The 21,119-nt window shown below is 35.8% G+C and overlaps 1 protein-coding gene across 1 annotated transcript in view; it reads right to left on the bottom strand.

Annotated features, from left to right (window-relative positions):
* The window catches only part of NEDD4 (neural precursor cell expressed, developmentally down-regulated 4, E3 ubiquitin protein ligase), a 40,696-nt gene that overhangs the window by 14,580 nt on the left and 4,997 nt on the right, over window positions 1–21,119 (bottom strand). The window contains 4 exon segments of the mRNA XM_009994420.1: window positions 1–44; window positions 956–1,058; window positions 2,674–2,735; window positions 4,013–4,063. Of these exon segments, the coding sequence (XP_009992722.1) occupies window positions 1–44; window positions 956–1,058; window positions 2,674–2,720 (194 nt within the window). The 5' untranslated portion in view covers window positions 2,721–2,735; window positions 4,013–4,063.

Here is a 21,119-nt window from a genome sequence, read left to right as displayed (position 1 = left end):
GGCTGGCTAGCAGCATCTGGTTGGTCCAATATTATCCATCCAGGCTAAGAGAGTATAACATTACATGCCTTTAATATTACAGAAGTTGAAAAAGTATCTCAATTTGTAAGACCACCCACCTTCTAAGGTGCAGTTCCACTGCATCTTCAACCAGTAAGATTTGCTTTGGTTTTATTGTGTATAATTCTAAAGAAATTCCAGGACAAATTATGCATGCAGAGATCTTATTTTAAGTCTTATTTTGAGTCTTTAAGGACTCAAAGTCCGCAAACATATTATCATCAAAAGGTTGCTTACTCCAGGAAAATAAACAGCATTAACAGAACAGATTTTTTAAAAGTAAATCCAGTAAAAGTAAATTAATTTCATACATATGCTGCAAATGTACTAGTCAAATAAGCATAACATTTTGTAACAGAAAGTTTAATTACAGCAAAGGTGGTAATGCTGATTAGGCTTGTTTAAGTCTTAAAAAGAAATCCATTGATCTAAATCTGATGTGCTTAAAAAAATTATAAATTTAAAGTATTTAAAGATACCCTTATAAAATATAAATTGGAGAGTTGAAATTCTAAAATCAGCAAAATGTCTGTGTCTGGCTGGCTGGGGTCAAACAATGCGAAACAGCAGAAAAATACTGGGCAATAATACTTACATTAATTCTAAAACAAGAGAAGTTACAGACATGGCAGATCAGTACCAGAACAAAACCAAAACCTTAGTACATCTTATTTCTTGATATACTGAAAAAGCCACTCCTCTAGTTAGAAAAACTGCTCCAGAATTTTTATGCAGACTCACAATGTTTATGTAAGTTACAAGCAATCACTTTTAACTGGTTTGTTTCTAAAACTATTTATTACTATTTAGTGATTCCTAGTGTTTATTTTTCCTGTGACTACCCTTAAGAGCTGAAGACATTTGCTAGGTTTTTCAGCAATAAATATTTTCCCACCTCCAGTTCTTCAGCCTGTTCTGTGGTTTCTTCTTCAGACCCACTGCTTTTAGGTAAGTAAGTCATTTTTAATCTAAGGTGACCTTTAACTCTTGATTTATGACTGCAGAAGAGAAAAGAAAAATGTTTATATTGTGCACGTGTGAAATCGTTACCCCAAAATAAAAGAGTTGAAAAAGCACAGGTAGAGGATTATTCTTAAATTTCTCAATACAAATTTGGCTTTTTATAATTTAAATTAATTTCAGTGATACTGACTTTTTAAGACTTCTGAATACATCTTGCTATTATGTACCAACTGGAAACCTCTCTTTCCAACTTACTCTTCTGAAAACTTTCCTAGTATCTGATACATAATAATAAAACCCAAGAAATAAGAACAATTAATACATATAGTAATTTAATTCATATAGTAATTTAGGTGCAGACAATCGATACAGCATTATTTCAACCTATAGGATTACTTTTGCTAAAACTGAGTTACAGAAAGCTTATATACTTCAGCAGCTGCCTGTCTGTACTTAGCTTAATGCATGTGGGATTTTTTACCCTGCAGAAAAAGTGATTTAGATTTTCTGATATCCAGAAAAAACATCTCATAATGTAAACATGATCATTCAGATCCTATTTTGGTTTCAGAAGAGTACATATCCCTTCCAGAGAGGAAGCAACCTACCATCTTGCTTCCCAATACAAATGTTAAAGTAGTTCAGAGTATTAACATGTTAAGAATTCTTACTCAGCTAAAAGTTACAGTAAGATTTCAAGGCAGAAAAGTGCTTGAACCTATGGAAGTACCTCTTCCTACAAAGCACTGCCAAATCCATGTAGTAGCCACTACAAGAAGAGGTCAGATCCTTGACTAACAAAAAACAGTTGATGTTAACTTATGTAGAGACAATAAATAATATTCTTCATTTATTTACAGGATATGAAAAGTTACATTCAGGAAAACGAGAGATCAAAATGAAACTTGACAGTCATTAACTCTGCTAAAACCATTGATCTGCTAAAACAGAGATGCACAAAATACTTAAAAAATACTAGTTATGCTACCATTGTGGCTGAGAAAGAACTGCAGACCCCACATGTTCTGATGTTATTTCTAAACTGGAAACTATTATCTGAAAAATGCTAACATGTGTTTTATGTACTTTATTTCTAATAAAGGTTGCGAAAAACTGCTCAGATTTAGGTTAAGAAACTGCATTTTAAAACCAAACATGAAAATGTGTAACAACAAGTGTCAAAGTTATACTTCAAAAATCCACTGTTTTTTTAGCACAGACCTTCCTAAATGTTAAGCTTTTCAGTTCAGTTTTGTTACATTTATAACTAAAGTCACATGAAACTGGTTACATGAAACCAACAAACAAAAGAGGAAGGCAGGAAACAATTTAAAGCTGAAAAGGGGTAAATGAGTTATGGCATAACACTGGTCACCAATTTCACTGCTCAGTGAAACAGCACATTTCATATGAAGTCCTAAGGTTACTTGTATCATGGCATGAAGAAAAGTGATTTTTTTCTTACAGAAGAACCTCTAAGTATTGACACAAATATTGACTTTTTAGTAGAACCACAAATATTTTACTCCATTGATGCTCAAACTTCTTTGGTAAAGAAGTAAGAATTTAGACAGTTACAAATGTACAAGTAATTACATAAGAGCACAGTACAGGTATGAAAATCACCATTTTTTGGTGGTATTTACTAACCTTCTTGGATGAAGAACGAAGTCCTTAAATGTATATGGTCTCTCCATACTTGGATTTTCTGTCTAGAGTAAGTTTTTTCAAGAAAATTTTTAATCAAACATATGAAGTTAAAGAAAGTTATCAGAAATCTACAATGAGTTTCCTTAAAGGCCACAAAACGTTTTAAAATATTTAAATTACAGGTTTAAGTACAGTAATAGCAATAATAGCTTTAATCCTAGTGATTAGTATCAAGCAAAACCAAAACTGCATGTAACAAGGAATTTATAAACTGATTTTATTTATCCAAGATACAGGTAATTATGTAAATAAAAGACTCAAAAAATCCATCTACAATGGATTTAGAGGGCAAGACCAAGTGATTAAGAACAGGAAACCACAAAGACTGAAACAAAGAGTAGACAGGAAAAAGGCAACATTTGAAGAAGGTAAGAAAATAGCCATGAAAATACGCAAGTGAAGCTCGATAAATTAGTTCATGCTAAAAATATAATCAGAAAGGCAATGCACCAATATCTCCAAAAGACTCTAGATATTGCCATCCAGCTTATTAGTGAGATGTGAAAACAGAGTCTTCCCCAGAAGGACATTATGGCCAGTCCTTCCAACCCACCTGACGGAGGAAGTTGGCTTGATTCTTGCATCCCAGCTGCAGTAGGAAACAGGATATATCTCTAACTACTCCTGACATGGTTCTTACCAGAATGAAAGAACAACTGCTTTTGGAAAGGTTTTGCCATGGTTGTTAACTTATCTTTAAATGCTGACAAATCTGTTGGTATTTGCTAATGTTTTGAGACCTCAGAAGAAAATGAAAAGGCTTACTTATTCAAAAGTTCTCGATGATCTTTCTTTAAAAATGTGCTTTGCAAAAGGCATAAAAAAACTTAAAATATTTTTTTTAATGTACGAAGCAACACTAGCTCTATTTCCCATTTACCCTCTTCTATATCTGTTCATGGGAATGAGGACTATTAAAAGTTTGTAGACTTTAAAGAAAATATTTTAAGAAATATGACTATAATTACCATCTCTTCTTGTCTTTAAGACTATTTCAAACCTTGTATTTTTATTCTTGAAAACCCTAAAAACATTCCTAAGTCTTGGAGCAGCACAAACCAGTATTTAAACAGAAGGTAGCCTACATTTTAAAATAAACATCAGCAATAAAAAACCTCTAACAAATCCACAGAAGAAAACCAAACACCCCATAGAGCAGGAGAATTTAATCACTTTTATTATCCATACGGTTAACTTCCTTAGATGACCATTATAGTTGCATACATAATCATTTTTCCCTTTCAGAGTCTTAAAACAAGAACAAATAATCAATACAAACCGGTAACTGATACAGAGGAATATCCACTTGCCCAAGAAAGTCATCTCGAGTCTATAGGAAATAAAAACAAACAAAAAACAAAGAAAATTTAAAGTTGCAAAGTGTTTCGAAAACATTGTTCCAAAGCCCTGATAGCACAGGAATGATTCCTAAGAATTTAAAGAAACTTTCTGATTGATACAACACTTAGTCTTGGACAGTTTTGCCTTCCTCAAAATAAATGAGGTTTGAGGGAACTTGGGGTGCAGATTTTAATTGGTTTTTAAATCATCATCTAATGCTAATAAAACAGGAGAGAGTAATTCAGTGTCAGGACTGAGCATCTCCAGTAGATAACACAGAATGGCTTTGGCTGGAAAGGACCTTAGAGATCATCTAGTTTCAATCCCCCTGCATGGGCAGAGACACCTCCCACTAGACCAGGGTGCTCCAAGCCCCATCCAACCTGGACTTGAACATTTCCAGCGATGGGGCTTCCACAACTTTCCTGGGCAACCTGTGGCAGTCTCTCACCACCCTCACACTGAAGAATTTGCTCCTAATGTCTAACCTACATCTCTCCTCTTTCAGTTTTGGTCCTAAAAGTAAAGACACTTTTTACCTTAGTTATTACAATAAATTAATTGTTTTGGTATATGCTTAAGCAACTAAACATCTATCACAGATAAAGACAGAATGAAAAACCTCTCCTAGCAGTGTATGACAATTTCTCTAAGACTAGAGAGCTGTTTAAAACAAGTATATAGAGGAAAAATTGTTTTCAAAATAATACAGCTACTATCCAAAATATGATGAAGTAAAAATACTTTTTATCTGTGACAAGTTCTTTGGATATTCCAGCAATTCCAATGGTCCCAAGCCTGGCAGCAGGAAATTCAAATTTGGCATATCTCCTACTCCCTGCCTGACATTCTTGTTGACATCTGAAAATGTGCTATAATTTGTTGTATCTACAAAAAATACAATTTGCCCACACACACTGCAGAGTTCAGCTTCAATAATCAAGATCTGAAAGATTCTGCCCTTGGATGTCTTGACTGTCCAACTACAACCAGATTAGGACTGCAGCAGCTCTGCAGCTGGATTCCCTCCAGCCTATGCTGTAGTAAAAGGGGAGGGACTGGCAATACTTGATATCATTGTACAGTTTACTTTTGATCTTTTCGCCTGCCAAAGAAATTTAGATTTTATTCATTTACATAGGTAATTTCAGTACTGGCCAACAGTCAAAGTACTCCACTTCTTGCTGGATTATTGGAGCACATGCTGAGTTGTTCCAAGTTAATTTGTGATTTGAAAACCTTTGCAAACCTCCACAACAGAAGGAAAATGTTTCATATGGGTCATTTAACATGAAGACTTATCACTGCCTGTTTGCTAAAATGAAAAGGACATGAAATTTAAAAGGTGTGTTTAAGTTATGACATTTTCAAATCTCTACTATAACAGGACTACCCTTTTTTGCATAGACAGAGTAAGAGACTGTGAAAGTCTTTAACAGTGTAGCCTGTGCAGCCTCTGGATTTCTAGTCTTCCTGATTTTTCCAGCTAACAAAAGATTTGGTGTCTATCCCTTCCCAAATCTTTCTGTGTACCAGAAGCTTTTATTCAAACTCATCACCCAAGGATTCTGATGACCTTCTTCCATAAAAGATTCCACCATAAGGCTCTGCATCTTGCTCGTATCTCTTCACCTCAGAGCAAAGCCATGTGTTTCACCTTTCTTCTAGCACATCTATAGTCTTAATTTTCAATGCCAAGTTTTACAGTGTTTAAACTTCATTTCAATTCTTCTCTTTTTTTTTTTTTTTTACCCATTAGCAGCATTCTCCATTCAGATATTTCTAATATTAAAGGCTATCGGGGCTTCTCAAAAGATTTAATAATTCCGGTACCTTTTTTTCCATAGCTCTGTTGTCCAAAGTTTGTCCATTTCAGCTTTAAATCATACATGTATATGGAGAACCAATGCCTCTCATTAGTTCAAGCTCTAATTTTTAGACCTCCAAAAAGCACAACTAGACTGCACAGTCTGTCATAGACAATAACATGCTAGAAATCTACAGACACACAGTCCAAATTAAATTTCAAGTTATGTATGTCTTACATTCAGATTAGGGGGTGGAGGGGAAGTGGAAATAAAAACAGAAAAGAAAATACTCACCTTTTTAGTTTACAAACTCATTCAAGATAGAAAGCTTTAAGTTTTTCATACCCGAAGAGCCTGAAGCTTCCTTGAACTACTGAGGGAAAACTTTCTGTATTATTATAGACCACAAGCTTCTGGAAAAATATAGCTATCATTTTTGCCTATGAAGTTGTTGGGTTTTTTTTTAAAATGGCACAGCACATACTTTGGACATGTTAAAAGGCTCAGCTTGTAGAGTTCTTGGCAATCCTCAAGTGGAACATGCCTTTCAAATAAATTACTGGAATGTGGGACAAAAGTCTGCTGTATCTTAGAAAACCTCAGAACATTGTGTTTGTTACTAGCATTATTTTATAACAGCCTCCTGGTCTTCACTTTATTATTCTGCTGTCTCTCCTGCTATTTTTAGCCGAGCTAGCCTCAATAACCAACCTTTAACAGTACTTTCTCCTCCAGCCAGAGAATAAAATCTTCCAGTGGAGATTTTTGTTGACCTCCAAACAACTAATACATAGATCAGATAGCAGGAACGCTCTTTAGCAATGTGCCTCACTATGGCAAGCTGACTAACTGCCTTCAAAGAAGTGCCAAAGAAGCTTTGAAACAGACATCACACACATTAACAAATAAACATCAGTGGAGTTGAAACTGTTTGGTTCTCTGTTTTTTGAGAGCAGGCATCCCAGTTTTTTCTAGACAGACAAGTGGGTAGGTTGTTCTTGTCAACTTCTAGTTTCTTAACAGCCAGAAAAGTCAAACTTTCTGCTTGCCAAACCGTAAGTGCATAAACCTCAATTAATGATATAGTAGACTAACAAAGAGCCCTTTTATTTTATGGATTCATTGGTTTAGTCTATAGAAAGTTATTAAAAACATGTGAGAACAGACAGCTGCTGTATACAATACACTTAAAGAACTCTACTGCAACACCAAAGGAAGATTTCAAAGAGGAAAAGCACTGAGAGTAATCCAGTCCAAAACTAATTTTCATGTATTTTGTAAATATATACTTAATAAGCCTTAACAGTCAAAATTTTGAATTTTTTTTCTGCAATTCCTACCAGAAATCGGATAAAAGTAGATTTAAAAAAAACATGCTTATCTGAGTCACAGACTTAAGAGCAGTACTGAGAACAGTAACCATAGTTTAACTGAATTTAATGCCTTTCTTAATTGCTGGATCCACCACAGTGCCTTTTGAAACAGCTCTTGTATAAAACCAGGGTGTTGAAGTAACAGGTATTTTCTCTACCAACTTCTGTGACTAGTTTCTATTGGTGTTAGTGCATGAATTAGAACTGAAGTATATTCCCAGTCCTTCTGACTAAACTAACAGCTAGCTGTGCAGAAGTCAGTCTTTGCATGGAAATCTACAGCTGTATGGCAAAATAAGAAAGCATTCAGCTTTTATTGGAGGGAATATAAAGTATCAATTCAAATTGAAAAAACAAACAGTGATCTGGACTATCGCTGCTAAAGAAAACAAGAGCTCAATAGATCCCTTATAAAACCAACATTCTTCTTGCTTCAACACCCAAACATGACCATTCATTACAAGCTTGATGAGAATGAAAAAAAAATCCAACTTTCCAGAGCTACACTAGCAACTTCAAGTATTTTTCTTTTCATGCTGCACTGAGTATATTATTTAGTTCTCTTAGCTCTACATCGAGAAAAGTGAGCTTCTTTTCTTTCATAAAATACTGCCAGCATATGCTATTCATCATGGGAAAATAACAGCTTCAAAAAAGCAGAATTCAATTATCACATTAAGATCTTACCAAATTCACAGACTCTAAAACTGTTTTTTCTGTCTTGCAAAGCAAGAAAAACTTTGTTGCATGAAATTCATGAAAGTCCCAGTCTCCTGTATTTTCAAGAGGGAGAGGTAGATGGTGAGGGGGGGTTACTTGTTTAAATGACAAATAGGCATTTCTTTTTAGTTGCAATCTATCATCAGCTATCTCTGATAGTGACACATAAGAACCTATCAGCATTTTCAAAATAGAAGAAAATATGAACTATTAGATCAATAGTTATTACACAACATGTTTCTGCAGGACCTTCAGCTCTGCTGGTTGCTTCAACAGCAAGATGTCGGCATAACATGCCTCAGCAGTTTTATCATCTGTTTAACAGACAGAATTTAGAAATGACACCAGTTATTTTCACTAATTCTCCCTCACTTCCAAAGATATTTCCAGAGAACTGCTTCTCTACAAAGACCAGAGCAAAAGCATTTTTAGCTTGCACAATAAAACCAATACCTTATAAAAAGCTTCATTTAAAGTTCATAGTCTAGAGTAATTTCATAACAACATTCATATATTAATCCACTCAGCGCTTGCTACTTCGAGAACTTGTGCTAGAAGGTTCATTAACAAAGGGATGTAAGATAGCTTTTTTTGCATGCAAAAATTAATCTTCACAGGTCACAGGAAGACAAGAAGTAATCTAATATAACTGAAGCATACTTAAACAGTAAACAAGTCAAAAGCTAGTAATGTCTATGTTTTATTCATCAGAAATTCTAGTTCCTTTGGTTTCATGGACAGATGTGCCAAATAAGCTATTATATAAAAAGCAGAAATATTGCATTTCATGAAAAGCCAAGAGCCAACCCAGATTTGGCTTCCTATATTAAACCAGCCAACACTAAAAAAAATAAATTCAGAAGACAGTACCAATACTTAACTAGGTAGTATTTTAACAAGCCATTCCAGACATCAAGTCAGTTAACTTCATAGTAGTATGAAAACAGAAAATCTGCATCTATTTGTGGAAGCTTTTGTACCAAATCTTAGGACTTCAAATAAAGTTTGAATAACAAACTCTTGTAGTAACGATTCCAGGTGCAGTTGTACCTTCCCCAGTTAACACTATACAGCTTAACAGAGTCAAAAAGTTTAGCCCCTATCAAACATTAAACTGCAGGTATAATTTCCTCCCTGAAATGACCAACTGAAACAACAGGTATGAGAGATATTAAACACGTATGCTAACTAATACACTCAACGAAAGGACTCAACACACAGTGAACATCTTGTTATTCCGAGGGAATAAAGAGATTTAAAAAAAAAAAAAGCAAAATCCCCAACAAACAATGTGCCTCCAAAAGGCAGACAGGCAATTAGAGCATCTCTGCATCCTAGTTACACTCATGGGAAGTTTATTAGTGCCAGTACAGTTCCACACAGATGCACAAAATCAGGTTGAGCCTGGAAGCTGATTTTTCCAGCCCTAAATATAAACTTGAATAGTCAACCAAGGCTGTACAAGGAACTGACTCCTTCTAACAAATGTCTGCAAACACGGACCTACAGCAGCTCTGGATGCAGGCTAAATGGCCTCACTCTGCTCCAGCATTTCAAAAGCCATTCTTAAGTCTGCTGTTCCCAGCTACTGTTGATCCAAATTCAACATGAGCACTGACTCAGGCATTCCCAGCACCTTTGCACCAGTGAACAGCTGGTGGCCCATGGCAGCCACACTGAATTTTTCCTAGCTCTTCTGCACTTGGCCTTCATCTTCAGCTGCTGCTGATCTTAACACGAGCTCTGAGCCCTACCTTTGACCTCTCCCAGTTCCAAGTCTAATGACACAGATGACCCGGCTACAACAGAATGTAGTTTGTCTTAAACTGTGCTATGCTCAAATTATAAAATCTATCTGTCCAGGACCAGTCTGCATGAACTAACCTTTGACGCCACAATCTCTAGGACACAAGGCAACTATAACACAGATAATCCACTCACAATTAGTTTTACAACAACAGCAGTTTTACAGTTTATTTTGGATAAGCTCTACAACATTTCTTACTAAAATTACATTACAGTTCCCACACTAGACATGGCTTTTATTGACCTATAATTTGCCAGATGTTAGCCACTCTGGATTTATTCTTTGCAAGTTAAATATTTGTCCCAAATCTAACTCACTAGAAACAAATTATTAGTACAATTGGCTAAGGTAGAAATTCTATTACTGTAAGTTATATTAATAATAAATTTTGGAAACTTTTCTTCAAAGTCCTTGTGCTTTCACATTACTGAATGAGACCTTCTCCCTTATGCTAGGAAAATCACTGATTGCCAGAGAAATCTAGGTCTAAAATAACCCAGTTCTGTTTCTTCCCACATTCCCCTTACTGAATAGCTAGTGTCCCATTTGCATTTTAATATGCCCTAACTTCAATGACTCCAATTCAAGTTGGTATGTAATTTCAGCCACTCGCCAATGTCCTTCTTAAATTCTGCTTGCTTATGTTTCAGTTGATACAGATGAAAGCGGCCCAAGGTCTCAAACAATAATTACATCTGTAGACTTTTCACTTCACTGTAAACTGCCACAATGGGAAGAAAGAGTTATGTACCCTCTTGAAATGGAGATTACTATTGACCCATAAAGTAACACTGAAATGAGCTACAAATATTGTGCTGGCTGCATTCCCAAATGAGCATGTCCTGTTCGTCACAGGGAGTGAGGAAGAAAGTTCACTTGAAACAGAGACACTTAACAGAAATGCAGAGCACCCTTGGGACATAAGGGTGAAAGTCAGTTGTAAGCAAATGACTCGCCTGAAAAGGCCAAACAGTTTTGCTTGCTTGCTTGCTCCATCTGTGAAATTCATCCACTTCTGGAAGATGAGAAAACACGTGTTGGAACATAGAAGAACACTCCCATCTCAGGATGAGGAGAGAACTTGAAAGAGCATTTCTACCATTTGATCCTAGGTGGCTGCAGGGGCTGAGCAGGCACCAAAGAGCCTAGCGGGTAGATTAATGCTCTGTGTAGCCTTGTATCCTTTCCCCAGTAATGGCCAAGAGCAGATGCTTAAGGAAATAATAAAAGCATCAGTTAAGAATAGTACTTCCTCTGATATACCCCCTGCTTTCTAATGAATAAGTGGGCATGAACTTTTTGATCCTGATGTTAAAATACATAATTGAGAATTTCATATCCTTGACTTCAACTTATCTCTTCTTGAAATCCATTTCTACTTTTAGTAAGCACATCTTTCAACAGTAAGCTCAGTAACATATAAGAGAACATGCTTGTTTTATAATTCTCTGTTTAAATTCACCTCCCCTGAACTATAGTTTCATAAAACTCCCTTTATACCTTTTTTTTCCCCCCAAAGCCAGAAGGCCCTTGGCCTACGTAACGTCTCCTCATATAAAAGCTATCCAAATCTTCTGACCCTTCTTAGTATTTTTCTAATTCTGTGATACATGCTTTCTGAAAAAGAATGACCAAAAATATGCAATCTACGCAAGCATGTGGATTTGTACACCTCCATATTGGTAGTTTTAATTGTGTTAGTTTGTTCCTTTCCTAATAAATCCTAACCTTCTATTTGCCTTTCAACTGTAAACAAGGTTTGAGCTGACATTTTCAGCGAGGCACTCACCATGATATAAACCATTTCCTGACCAATATGGGAGACCATTACCACACATGCATCATTAACTGTTTTTGCTCTGTGTGCAGTACTTGGCATTTATCAAGACTGATTTTCAAACTGTCCCTTCCACTGTCTAGTCACCCACTACCATGACACTTTCTGCAACTTCAGAGGTGACAATTTCATTCTCACTTTTGTTTCTTATTTTTTAATTAGTGGTCATCCATAAGGGAGATTTTTCCTCCACTTATGTCTTGAGAGTATTTTTCAGAATTTCTGCTAAGGGTCCTTGTAATTTATTTTTAAAAGCTCAGAGTCCTGCATTACCCGGGCTCCCCCATCTTCACATGTCATTGCTTACTTTGATTTGTAAGACAAAAGTTCCTCTTATTAAACCAGTGCTCAGTTTTCCTCCTTATAAACACAAAATGTGTCACATGGCTACTTATTCCAAGTACTATTTCTTCCAGACCAGTCTGTTGCACTATCCCCTATCCCTTTTTGGTCATTTAAAAATACTGACATACCACTTACCATCTTCCTTGAATAAGGAAATCTTAATAGATTAAAAGATTATTTATTATAGTTATAATTTCAACAATTTCATAGCTGAGCTTGTTCACAGTTCTTGTGAGAACACATGCAGGTACTGTTAGTTTTATTAAGGGCATCTGTTTTATGCTATAATGCTTTCAAATACTATTTCTACATCATCATCATATTTCCCAATAAATTATTTTTTGTTTAACCAAAGTTTTGATCTAATTTCTCAAAGAAAACAGAAAGGACGTACTGCTAAAAAAAAAATCTAACCATGATCATGGTCTCATATCTGAAAGCCTGCAAGTTATTTTGTGAGTCAGGGGTAAAGGGAAGAAGGTCTCTTATCCTGCCTTGGGAACAAGTTTTACTTTAAACACAACCTTAAATGTATACTAAGCCTTACAAGAAAGAGTAACTATAGCTTGTGGCTATTTCAAAGAAGCCATACCATCAATGCTTCCCATTCTCTCACAGTAGATTAAAAAGGATGTGAATCAACATGAAGGCCAGATAGTTAAATATTTATATATATACACACTGTTTCAGTAGCTCTGCTCTGCAGTTTTGCAGTTTTGGTTTCCCCTTTTGCTAGCATGGGAAGCCTACCTAAACTCAGTTCAAGCTGCAGACTACAAACAGAATGAGGTTAATCATAATTTGTGCAGAGTACAAAAAAACTCCGCCTCACTATGTACATGTAGTGATTGCTGGTGACTACAAAGTGCTAGAGCTTTGAAATACAGGGTTATTAAAATGTTCTGCTACAGCCCAGATATTCCTTAAGAGCATGATCATATTTTGAAAATTACATACGGTTCACTGTTGCCAAATACAACTTGCTAACAGTGACAAAAAAATTTAGGGATAGAGTTGATATCAAATAACATTAATTGATTGCTTCCTCTGCTAATGCTTCCACACATCAACTGTTCACAACTAGTCTTGGCTGTAAGATTTATCACATAGTTTGTGTTCAATCTTTTTCCCCCCCAAAGATGCTTCCTATTCAAAAGTTAAAGGCGAGAAGAAAAGTGGAGAAGAAGCTGTAACAAAATTCTGCATTAAAGCAAGATGGAAAATAGATTAAATCCATACAAGTTATCAAAACACTACAGGTCATCGTTATACAAGAGAAGAAAGTAGGAGATCTCAATAACTAATTATAAATTGTTAACTATAGTGATTAACAGTTTCTATTGTCTTCCCTTTACTGCTCTGATGCTTCAACTTCTAAAAATTGTCTGAGAGACAATATAAATAGCAAGATACGATCCAAGTCTAACACAGTTGTCACTGTGGTTCCTCAGAAACACCCCCCCCTCCTTTCAGCCCCCCTTCTCCTTGACTGAACTTCCATGACATAGCAACGTGCCACAGACAGCTCTGTAACATGATACTTCAAGATAGGCAATACTGGACAATATGAACATAATTAGGTGATGAGGTTATCCTAACACAATAGCATAAAGAGATGTCAATTCGTGCTCTGCCTTATGTTGCCTCTATAATCTTTTGCTTAACCTACCTCTTTTCTACCTCACTGACAAAACCTGTGCAGCCCCTTTGCTCAATATACAAAGATGGAGATGGCTGGAGATAGGCCACAGTTGTCTTCTTCCCCTTCTCTTGGCACTTTTCCCTGGTTATCTTCTGTGAGGGAGTTTTGCTAAGACAGAAGCTCTATATTTCAAGAGGATGCAAGAGATAAGGCAACCTTGGATTATTCAGTGCTAACTTATGGTGCAGCATCATATATCAAGGGAATAAAGATCTTCCAAGGCACAGGTTCTAGTCCCCTCAGCATGTTCAGAACAGTTAGTGAAAAGAAACAGCCTCACAGAGTCCCCTCATATTACTGTTCGTCCAAAATTTAAATTTAGCACTGAAATATTCAAATAGCATCTCCTTTTACAAATACAAAAGGCAGAGTTCCAGAACCTGGTGAAAAAAAACTTGAGAGCTCCAACTAAAGGTTTCCTTCAGAGACACCTAGCAGTAGGAGAAATATTTTGTTATTTTATACCACCTCTGAAGTAGGTTTTTTTGCTTCAAAATGTGTTTGACTCACTAGAGACAAAACTTGAGTAAAATTACTTGTAAATAAGAGGATAGTAACACTATTACTCCCTGAACTGTTAAAGAAATTATTTAAAGGTATACAGTTGTCCCAACAGACTTGCAAGTACAATTACAACATTTATATTATCTTATCAGCAGTGATACTGATGGGGAAGAAATGGATAATATCAACAGGGATGTCAGCATAATATTTTACTGGTGGAAGAGATTAACACAGCTTTTCTTTTTTTAAAGTTTGTTCCACAGGAAGTAGAACTGCAGTCACTGTTTCTGCTTTGTTCTGTATCTCAAAGTTTACATACGTAAAACAACATGTAAACTGTTCCCTTACTCACTCCTACCCTGTCAGTTCACACCTGTGATGTCAAAGCATTTTAGCTGCAGATTTATTTGTAGCCCAAGCAAGAGACAGATGCAGTGAATACAGAAACACGAAGTCAAGGACAACTTACAATCCTATAACCACTGACTACCTCTTCCTCCTGCTTCACATAAATGAAATTCCATCATCTACTGCAGAACCTACTCCATATGTTTCCAGTAAAGATCAGCAGTGGTATGGGGGCCATCACCATTCCACATTTTTCAACCTAATTACAAACAATCCAAGGCCAGCTGTCACAAAAATAGTGTTTTGATATAATATTTTTTCCCCTTCTCAAAGTCAGCTATTAACAAGCTGTTGATTATAGAAAGCATGAAATCTGATATGAGGTGGCTAAAGGCCAGGAGCGTAAGAAAAGAATGCCTAGACCTTTTGCTGCTTCAGACTCTGGAGTCTCTGACCAAAGCACTGATTTGATTTCATGACTGCTCTGTACAGATAGCTGACATTACTAAATGCTACTCCAGTATCAACTCGTTAAATTTGAACTCAGACTCAGCATATCAATATACTAGGCCAGACTAACTGGAGTCAAGAGAAATATTTTGGGAGTTGTTTATTTTTAAATGAGTCACAATACACCATGATAATTAACTGGTCTGCATAATTAAGTTATTGCCATAGAATCTATTAGATTGGTCACACAGAGTGTAATAGCAAACAGAATAGCATTTATTTTATTCCAGTGAATTGCTGAACTACTATAAAGTCAGCTATGGTTTTTGCTTGCTTTGGTAGGGGAATCTTTTAAATTTATTGATAACATGTTTTAAGACACGATAAAAAAACTAATTCTATGTAAATACTGAAAGGACTATTTCAAGACTGAAAGGCTCCTGTGCCTGTTGTTGCATAAAGGAACCTGAAACAAGTGTACTGCTATGAAACCTTTAGTGTCCAGTTCTCTGAAATCAGAGATCTTTTTAATTTGTATGTAGACATTGCACAATTCTAAATATTTGCAAGCACATTAAAAGTACAAGACAGCTACAACAATCTGGGATTCAGACACTTTTTTTATTTTTTTATTTTTAAACTTGTCTCTCTCGTCTTCTAGTCAGAAGATTAAATCTTAAGAACTCAGGAAGCTTAAAACATGCTGCACATGAACACAGTCAAAAATGCTCAACTACTGCAGACACTATCAAGTCCTTTAAACAGTTAAGTCTCCTTGATTTTGTGTCGATCCACTGTAAACACTGCTCCTGGGAACTGAAATAAATATTGTCAGTCTGGTGTACTACCAGGTTTTCTGGAAATGTTTGCCAACAACCTAATCCTGAACTTGTTCTCTATCTAAATTTAGAGCCGATTAAAATTCACTTAGTATTAAAATATAAAATATCTTGCATATCAATTGCCCTTAAGCACAAAAACTAGAAGTGCAAGTGGACAAGATATGTACTTGAAGTGCATGACTCGACATGTTTTCCTTTTTGCAATATACTTTTTAAAGATAACTAGATCCAGGCTACTTAAAATGTCAATCTATTTGCTTGTTGTGAAATTTACCATCAAATTTACAGTTTGCTTTAGGGATGGGGAATCACCAAACAAGATGCACAGTGATTACCTGTCTGAAAGTGTATTTTTCTTCAAACTCTCTTTAGCCAAAAAGTAGTATGAAGTAAAAAAAAAAAGTGCAGAATCATCAGGCACTACTCTAAGGGAAATGACAGGCTGAAAATTACAGGCTAATACCTCCAAAGTAGTTATATGACTAGCTTAGAAAGGGATTGTCATACCTATAGATATTTGGCATAAAGCCTTTTCCTTAAACAAGCATATTAGTTAAATGGTAGTAGTGTCAATTAATAGAGAATGAGATCCTAAAACAGTTTTGGCAAACATTATTTGTGAATGCTGATTCAACAAAAAAGTGCAATAATTAAAGCTAATATATAATATTTATATCCTTCAAGTCTTCATAATGTTATTTAAACAAGTCTAAAACTCCAAATTTTGTCTGGCATATACTTTACTAACATTATGAACTGCCTTCAGATTTAAAAAGAGAAAACACTTCTGTAGTTTAGTTGGACATGAGTTGCATTACCAAAAAAACATATTTAAGCCTTCTAGACCCAAGTACTATAATTTGAACGGCAATGTTGTTGGGAGAGGTATTAAGTTACAGTGTACTGCTTCGGCTGAAGTAGTGGTTGGAAGGAAAAAAAAGAGAGGAAACTGAAAATTCCTGTGGTTCAGGGTGCATACAGAAACAAATAGTATTTAGAGTTTTCTCTGCTCAAATACTACTTATCTTTAATTCAACATAAAGCAAACTATAGGAAGTCTATAGGAAATAAACCTAAAAGACTCTACAGTAATCCACTCATTTTTATCCTTCTTCTAAGCAAGCAATTTCAGTAATTACTATTAATTTATTTGGAAGTGATGTATTTAAAACTACCTTCATCTGAAGTTTATATAATTCCCAGGTCTAGATAACTAGACAAGAAATTCCCTTTGAGTTAATGTAAACAGGAAATTATTGTTTATAATGTATTAAATAAAGGTATTCACCTATGCTACTGCATTTACCCATACTCTAAGAAACCAATCTAAAAACCAAACGTCACCAATAATATAAAAATAAACTTACCAATCATGACAGTTTGACACCACTAGGAATTTTGAAATCATGTTTAGGTCTGAAATGTAAATTGTATCATTTTCCACTTAATTTCAGCTGTAAAATACTGTCAGCTTTTTCTATAAACCAAAACACTCACCTTATGGGGCCTCCACAAAGAAGTGCTACACATTTCTCTTTTAGAGGTCCCGTATCTTTTCTTAACACCAGTTGTTTTTCCTTCATTCCCAGGTTTGAACTGTATGTGCAACTGAGACGTCCTTGCATTATGACACTTGTATTTAGGGCTGGATAAACAGCAAGAAACTTTTTGATGTGATCCTTCCAATGAAACACTTCTTTGCAAAACATGGTGGGTTTTGCTTTCCTGTGCATTTGTTCTTGCTAGTTCATTTATGTTAATTAGATATTCTGAATCTATTTTTGAGGGCAAACATGCAGATGTGCTACGTGCCAGTTTTAAAGGAGGGTATTTTGCACTGGAGTTCAGATTTAATTCTGGACCGCAACAGCCATTAACCATTTCAGTGTTCGATGCAAATGCTCTTTGAGTGAGATGAACTGAAATACATGAGAAACCATTAGATCTTTCTTCACAAGTGGCCTGCTCAGAACTATTCAAAATTCGACTTTTGTCCTGTAATGATGCATTCAAGTAAAGTGGCCGAATGTCTCTGCCTTCGCCAGAAGAGCAAACTGTTTTAGACAGTCGAAGTCCATTGACTGCTGTTGAAAGGAATCCCTTGGAAAAGGTGTGATCTTCTTTTTGTGCCAGGTCACTAGGAGAAATAATTAGTTTATGGGATGTTTGATAGGCACCTCTGTGGGGTAGTTGACTTGAGCTTACTGGAGAAGCTGGAGGAGTACTGGAAGGACTCCTAGGGAAAATAACCAGAGATGAACAACGTCGCAGTGGAATTTTAGTTTTCTTCCTCACTGACAAACCATCTTGATCAAAAGTAGCATTACTTCTACACAGATTCTCCTGAGAAGAGTTGTTCCTATAGGGATTACACTTGTTTGCACTGTTTCTATATGAAGAATCACCATGTACAACACTACTACAGAAAGTACCATCATTTGTTGAAAGAGTGCTACTACTGCTGTCGCTGAAGACACTGTTACTGTATGAACCTCCATCACTTGTGGTACTCGCACATGACCCATAGTCACTGCCAGCACTGCTGAAGGATCCGCTGTCACTGGCTGCAATACTGGTAAGGCTGCCATTGCACAGGGCACTGCTGCTCAGAAGGCCATAGCTGGATTGATAATCAACCACAATTCGAGCACCACAATTTCCTTCATTACCAATACCAAGGAACGAAGTGTCTTCACCAGCAGCTACAGCATCACCAGCCTGAAAGCATCCACTATACTTTCTTGACTGTAGAGAAATGTGCAGAGAGGTGCTCTTTTTTATTTGCAATGAAGAAATAGCTGAATTTTCCTCTTTATTAATTACTTGTTGCATTGCAGGTGCATGAGCAACTTGTCTAGAAGTCAGTTTCATTTGTGTAACGTTAGGTGCAGAGTTCTGCACTTTTTTGAAGGACACACAGTTGTTACTGTCCAAAACATCTTCAGAGGCTTCTGACAAAGGATCTGTGTTGCTTCTTTGGGTAGCAAAATGCAATCTTAACCGTCGTGCCATTTGTTCTCATTTCCACGCATGTTAGCAAATGAAAACCACAAAGATCCTTCAGCAGAAAGGCTACAGGCAGCTGCACAGAACCTAGAGCTAGCACATCACAACAGTAAAAGCCCATAAACGTTGCAGTCTTTGTCCTAATTTCTACAAGATAATAGTGTTAAAAAAAACCTACTGTACCTCTTGAAATAAGTCAGCCACTCGTTGAACTGCAGTTTCTGGACCGTCTTTGATTCCTTGCAGTCAGAAAGCATTCATTTACAAAGCATATATGTTCCAACAACCTCAGCTGCAACACACTCACCAACACAACTGACCTTGTGTATCTTCTGTAATTTGCATAAATTAATACAATAATAAACTTCCAGCACTCCCAAGTTTAAAGCAGCAACTCCTGCTGCAGCTGCACTAGCTGAGTCAATGTGTCCGTACTTTCCTCAGCAGCGTATGACTACTAATATTTTTACCCATAGGTTTAGAATTACAGGAAGTTGGTAGGAATGAAGTCCCATATAATTGAGTATCAAGTCTAGGATTGAATTTCCAAATAGTAACCATGCAAGCAAACTGCTGAGGTCTGAATTATGCATAAACCAGTGAAATAAGCCTCCTCTCTCTTAAAAAGAAAGTCTTTCTGCACTATTTAAATCAAACTTGAAAGAAATCTGGCATTTTCTCACTATCTATATGCTGTTAAGCAGTCATACTTTATGAAGTAGGAACTTTTCCTGTCAATTAATTCACAATTTTCAGTGAGATACAACCGAGTTAGAACCGCAAGTTATTCTCATTAATAACGTGGTATTTATTTTCAGCCAGCCATGTTAACCTTTTCTTTTATACTTTAACCTTTCCAATTTTCATCTGTTAAAGGTAGAAAGAAGCAGAATTCTTACAAAGTGAACTGCCTCATCTTATTTGCTGGAAGCCCACAATAAATGGACATTCATTAGATTTCAATATGACATGCAAATACATGACCAGCTACACAAACTTTAGATCACTGAGCCAAATATGCTGAAAGATAAAGACAACAATTACAGAAGCACAATTACAGAATAAAGCTATTCTGTACTATAATATATTAACTGTCCCATGCATTCACAGCTAATTACCCATTTGTTATTTTTTAGCTAAAATTATCAGCATGTGAAGAAGTTAACATGCTATCAACTCTTAGAAGAGTAAGGGAATTGAGAATTCCTACAAAATGTGTCACTGGCTCATATTGTCTAACAAGGTCCTTTGCTGGCACCTAGTGGGACTTCTGAAAAAAGACAATATTGAATCTTGCCGTTAAGTGGGGTTTTGTTTTTGTTTGTTTGTTTGTTCTTTAAAATAAACATTTGGTTATGAATGTACTTTTGAATACAGAAGCCATATATGATGCAGTACTAAACACTACCACACTAACATGAAATTACTTGGTGCTGCTGAAAAAGTGCAAACAGAAGAGAACACTAGGCCATTTATACTTTTATAGGTCATACTACTGCATTTTTTCTGCTCCATATTTATTTAACCTTTACAGTATTTTAAGCTAGAAGGCAGTAAAATTAACATTTATACCTCCTTCCCAAAAAAGAACCAGGAATCAAATTCACAGTACCCTGTTTGCAAGCAACAAATTTGTTTTCTAATTATACCCCAAGGGTTACTTAAACTTCCATTAACTGAATTCCCTTATTAGAATGCAGCAATTAATGAATACTAGCTTATTCATAAAAAGCCAACAAATACAACAGTTCACTTATTTCATTATGCTTTACCAAGTGGATTTCTTCTAATATTATATGTTGGAGGGGACTGGGATGAGGGGAGAGGAGGAAAGAGAAAACCATAAAATATTATTTTGGTCAGTTTCAAAAAGCTACATTTAAACTTCAAGCAAGCTACTTAAAAAAACAAAAACAAAACCACAAAAAACCAAAATCCAAAAACCCACCCTAACATATGTGAGTGAACGGTAAAAAGAGCATTTCTTAAAGCTCCTTTTCTCCCCATCAGTTTATTACTAGCACAGTTTGTAACATGCTCAAATGATACACAACTAATTGCTATCACCTTAGGGACACCACTTTGCAGTAAAAGAAAGCAACTCTCTCCCCAAAGGATTATCTGAAATGTTCTTTCCATTTTTAGTAAAGAAACCTCCAACAAAATGGTAAGATGACAGATTTTGGTAACTCAGGTTTAAGATTTAAGTCAAATTTCTCAAAATGTTATTCTTCCTTAGGTATAACTCTGTAAGTATAGCCAGCCAGCGACAGCTTCCTTAGTCAACATAAAATGGCTTTTAA

Source organism: Chaetura pelagica, unplaced genomic scaffold (genome assembly GCF_000747805.2).
Source record: "Chaetura pelagica isolate M959 unplaced genomic scaffold, ChaPel_1.0 scaffold222, whole genome shotgun sequence".
Taxonomy (NCBI): Eukaryota; Metazoa; Chordata; class Aves; order Apodiformes; family Apodidae; genus Chaetura; species Chaetura pelagica.
The sequence above is the reverse complement of the archived record's forward strand: the minus strand, read 5'-3'. Positions and strand labels throughout refer to the sequence as shown.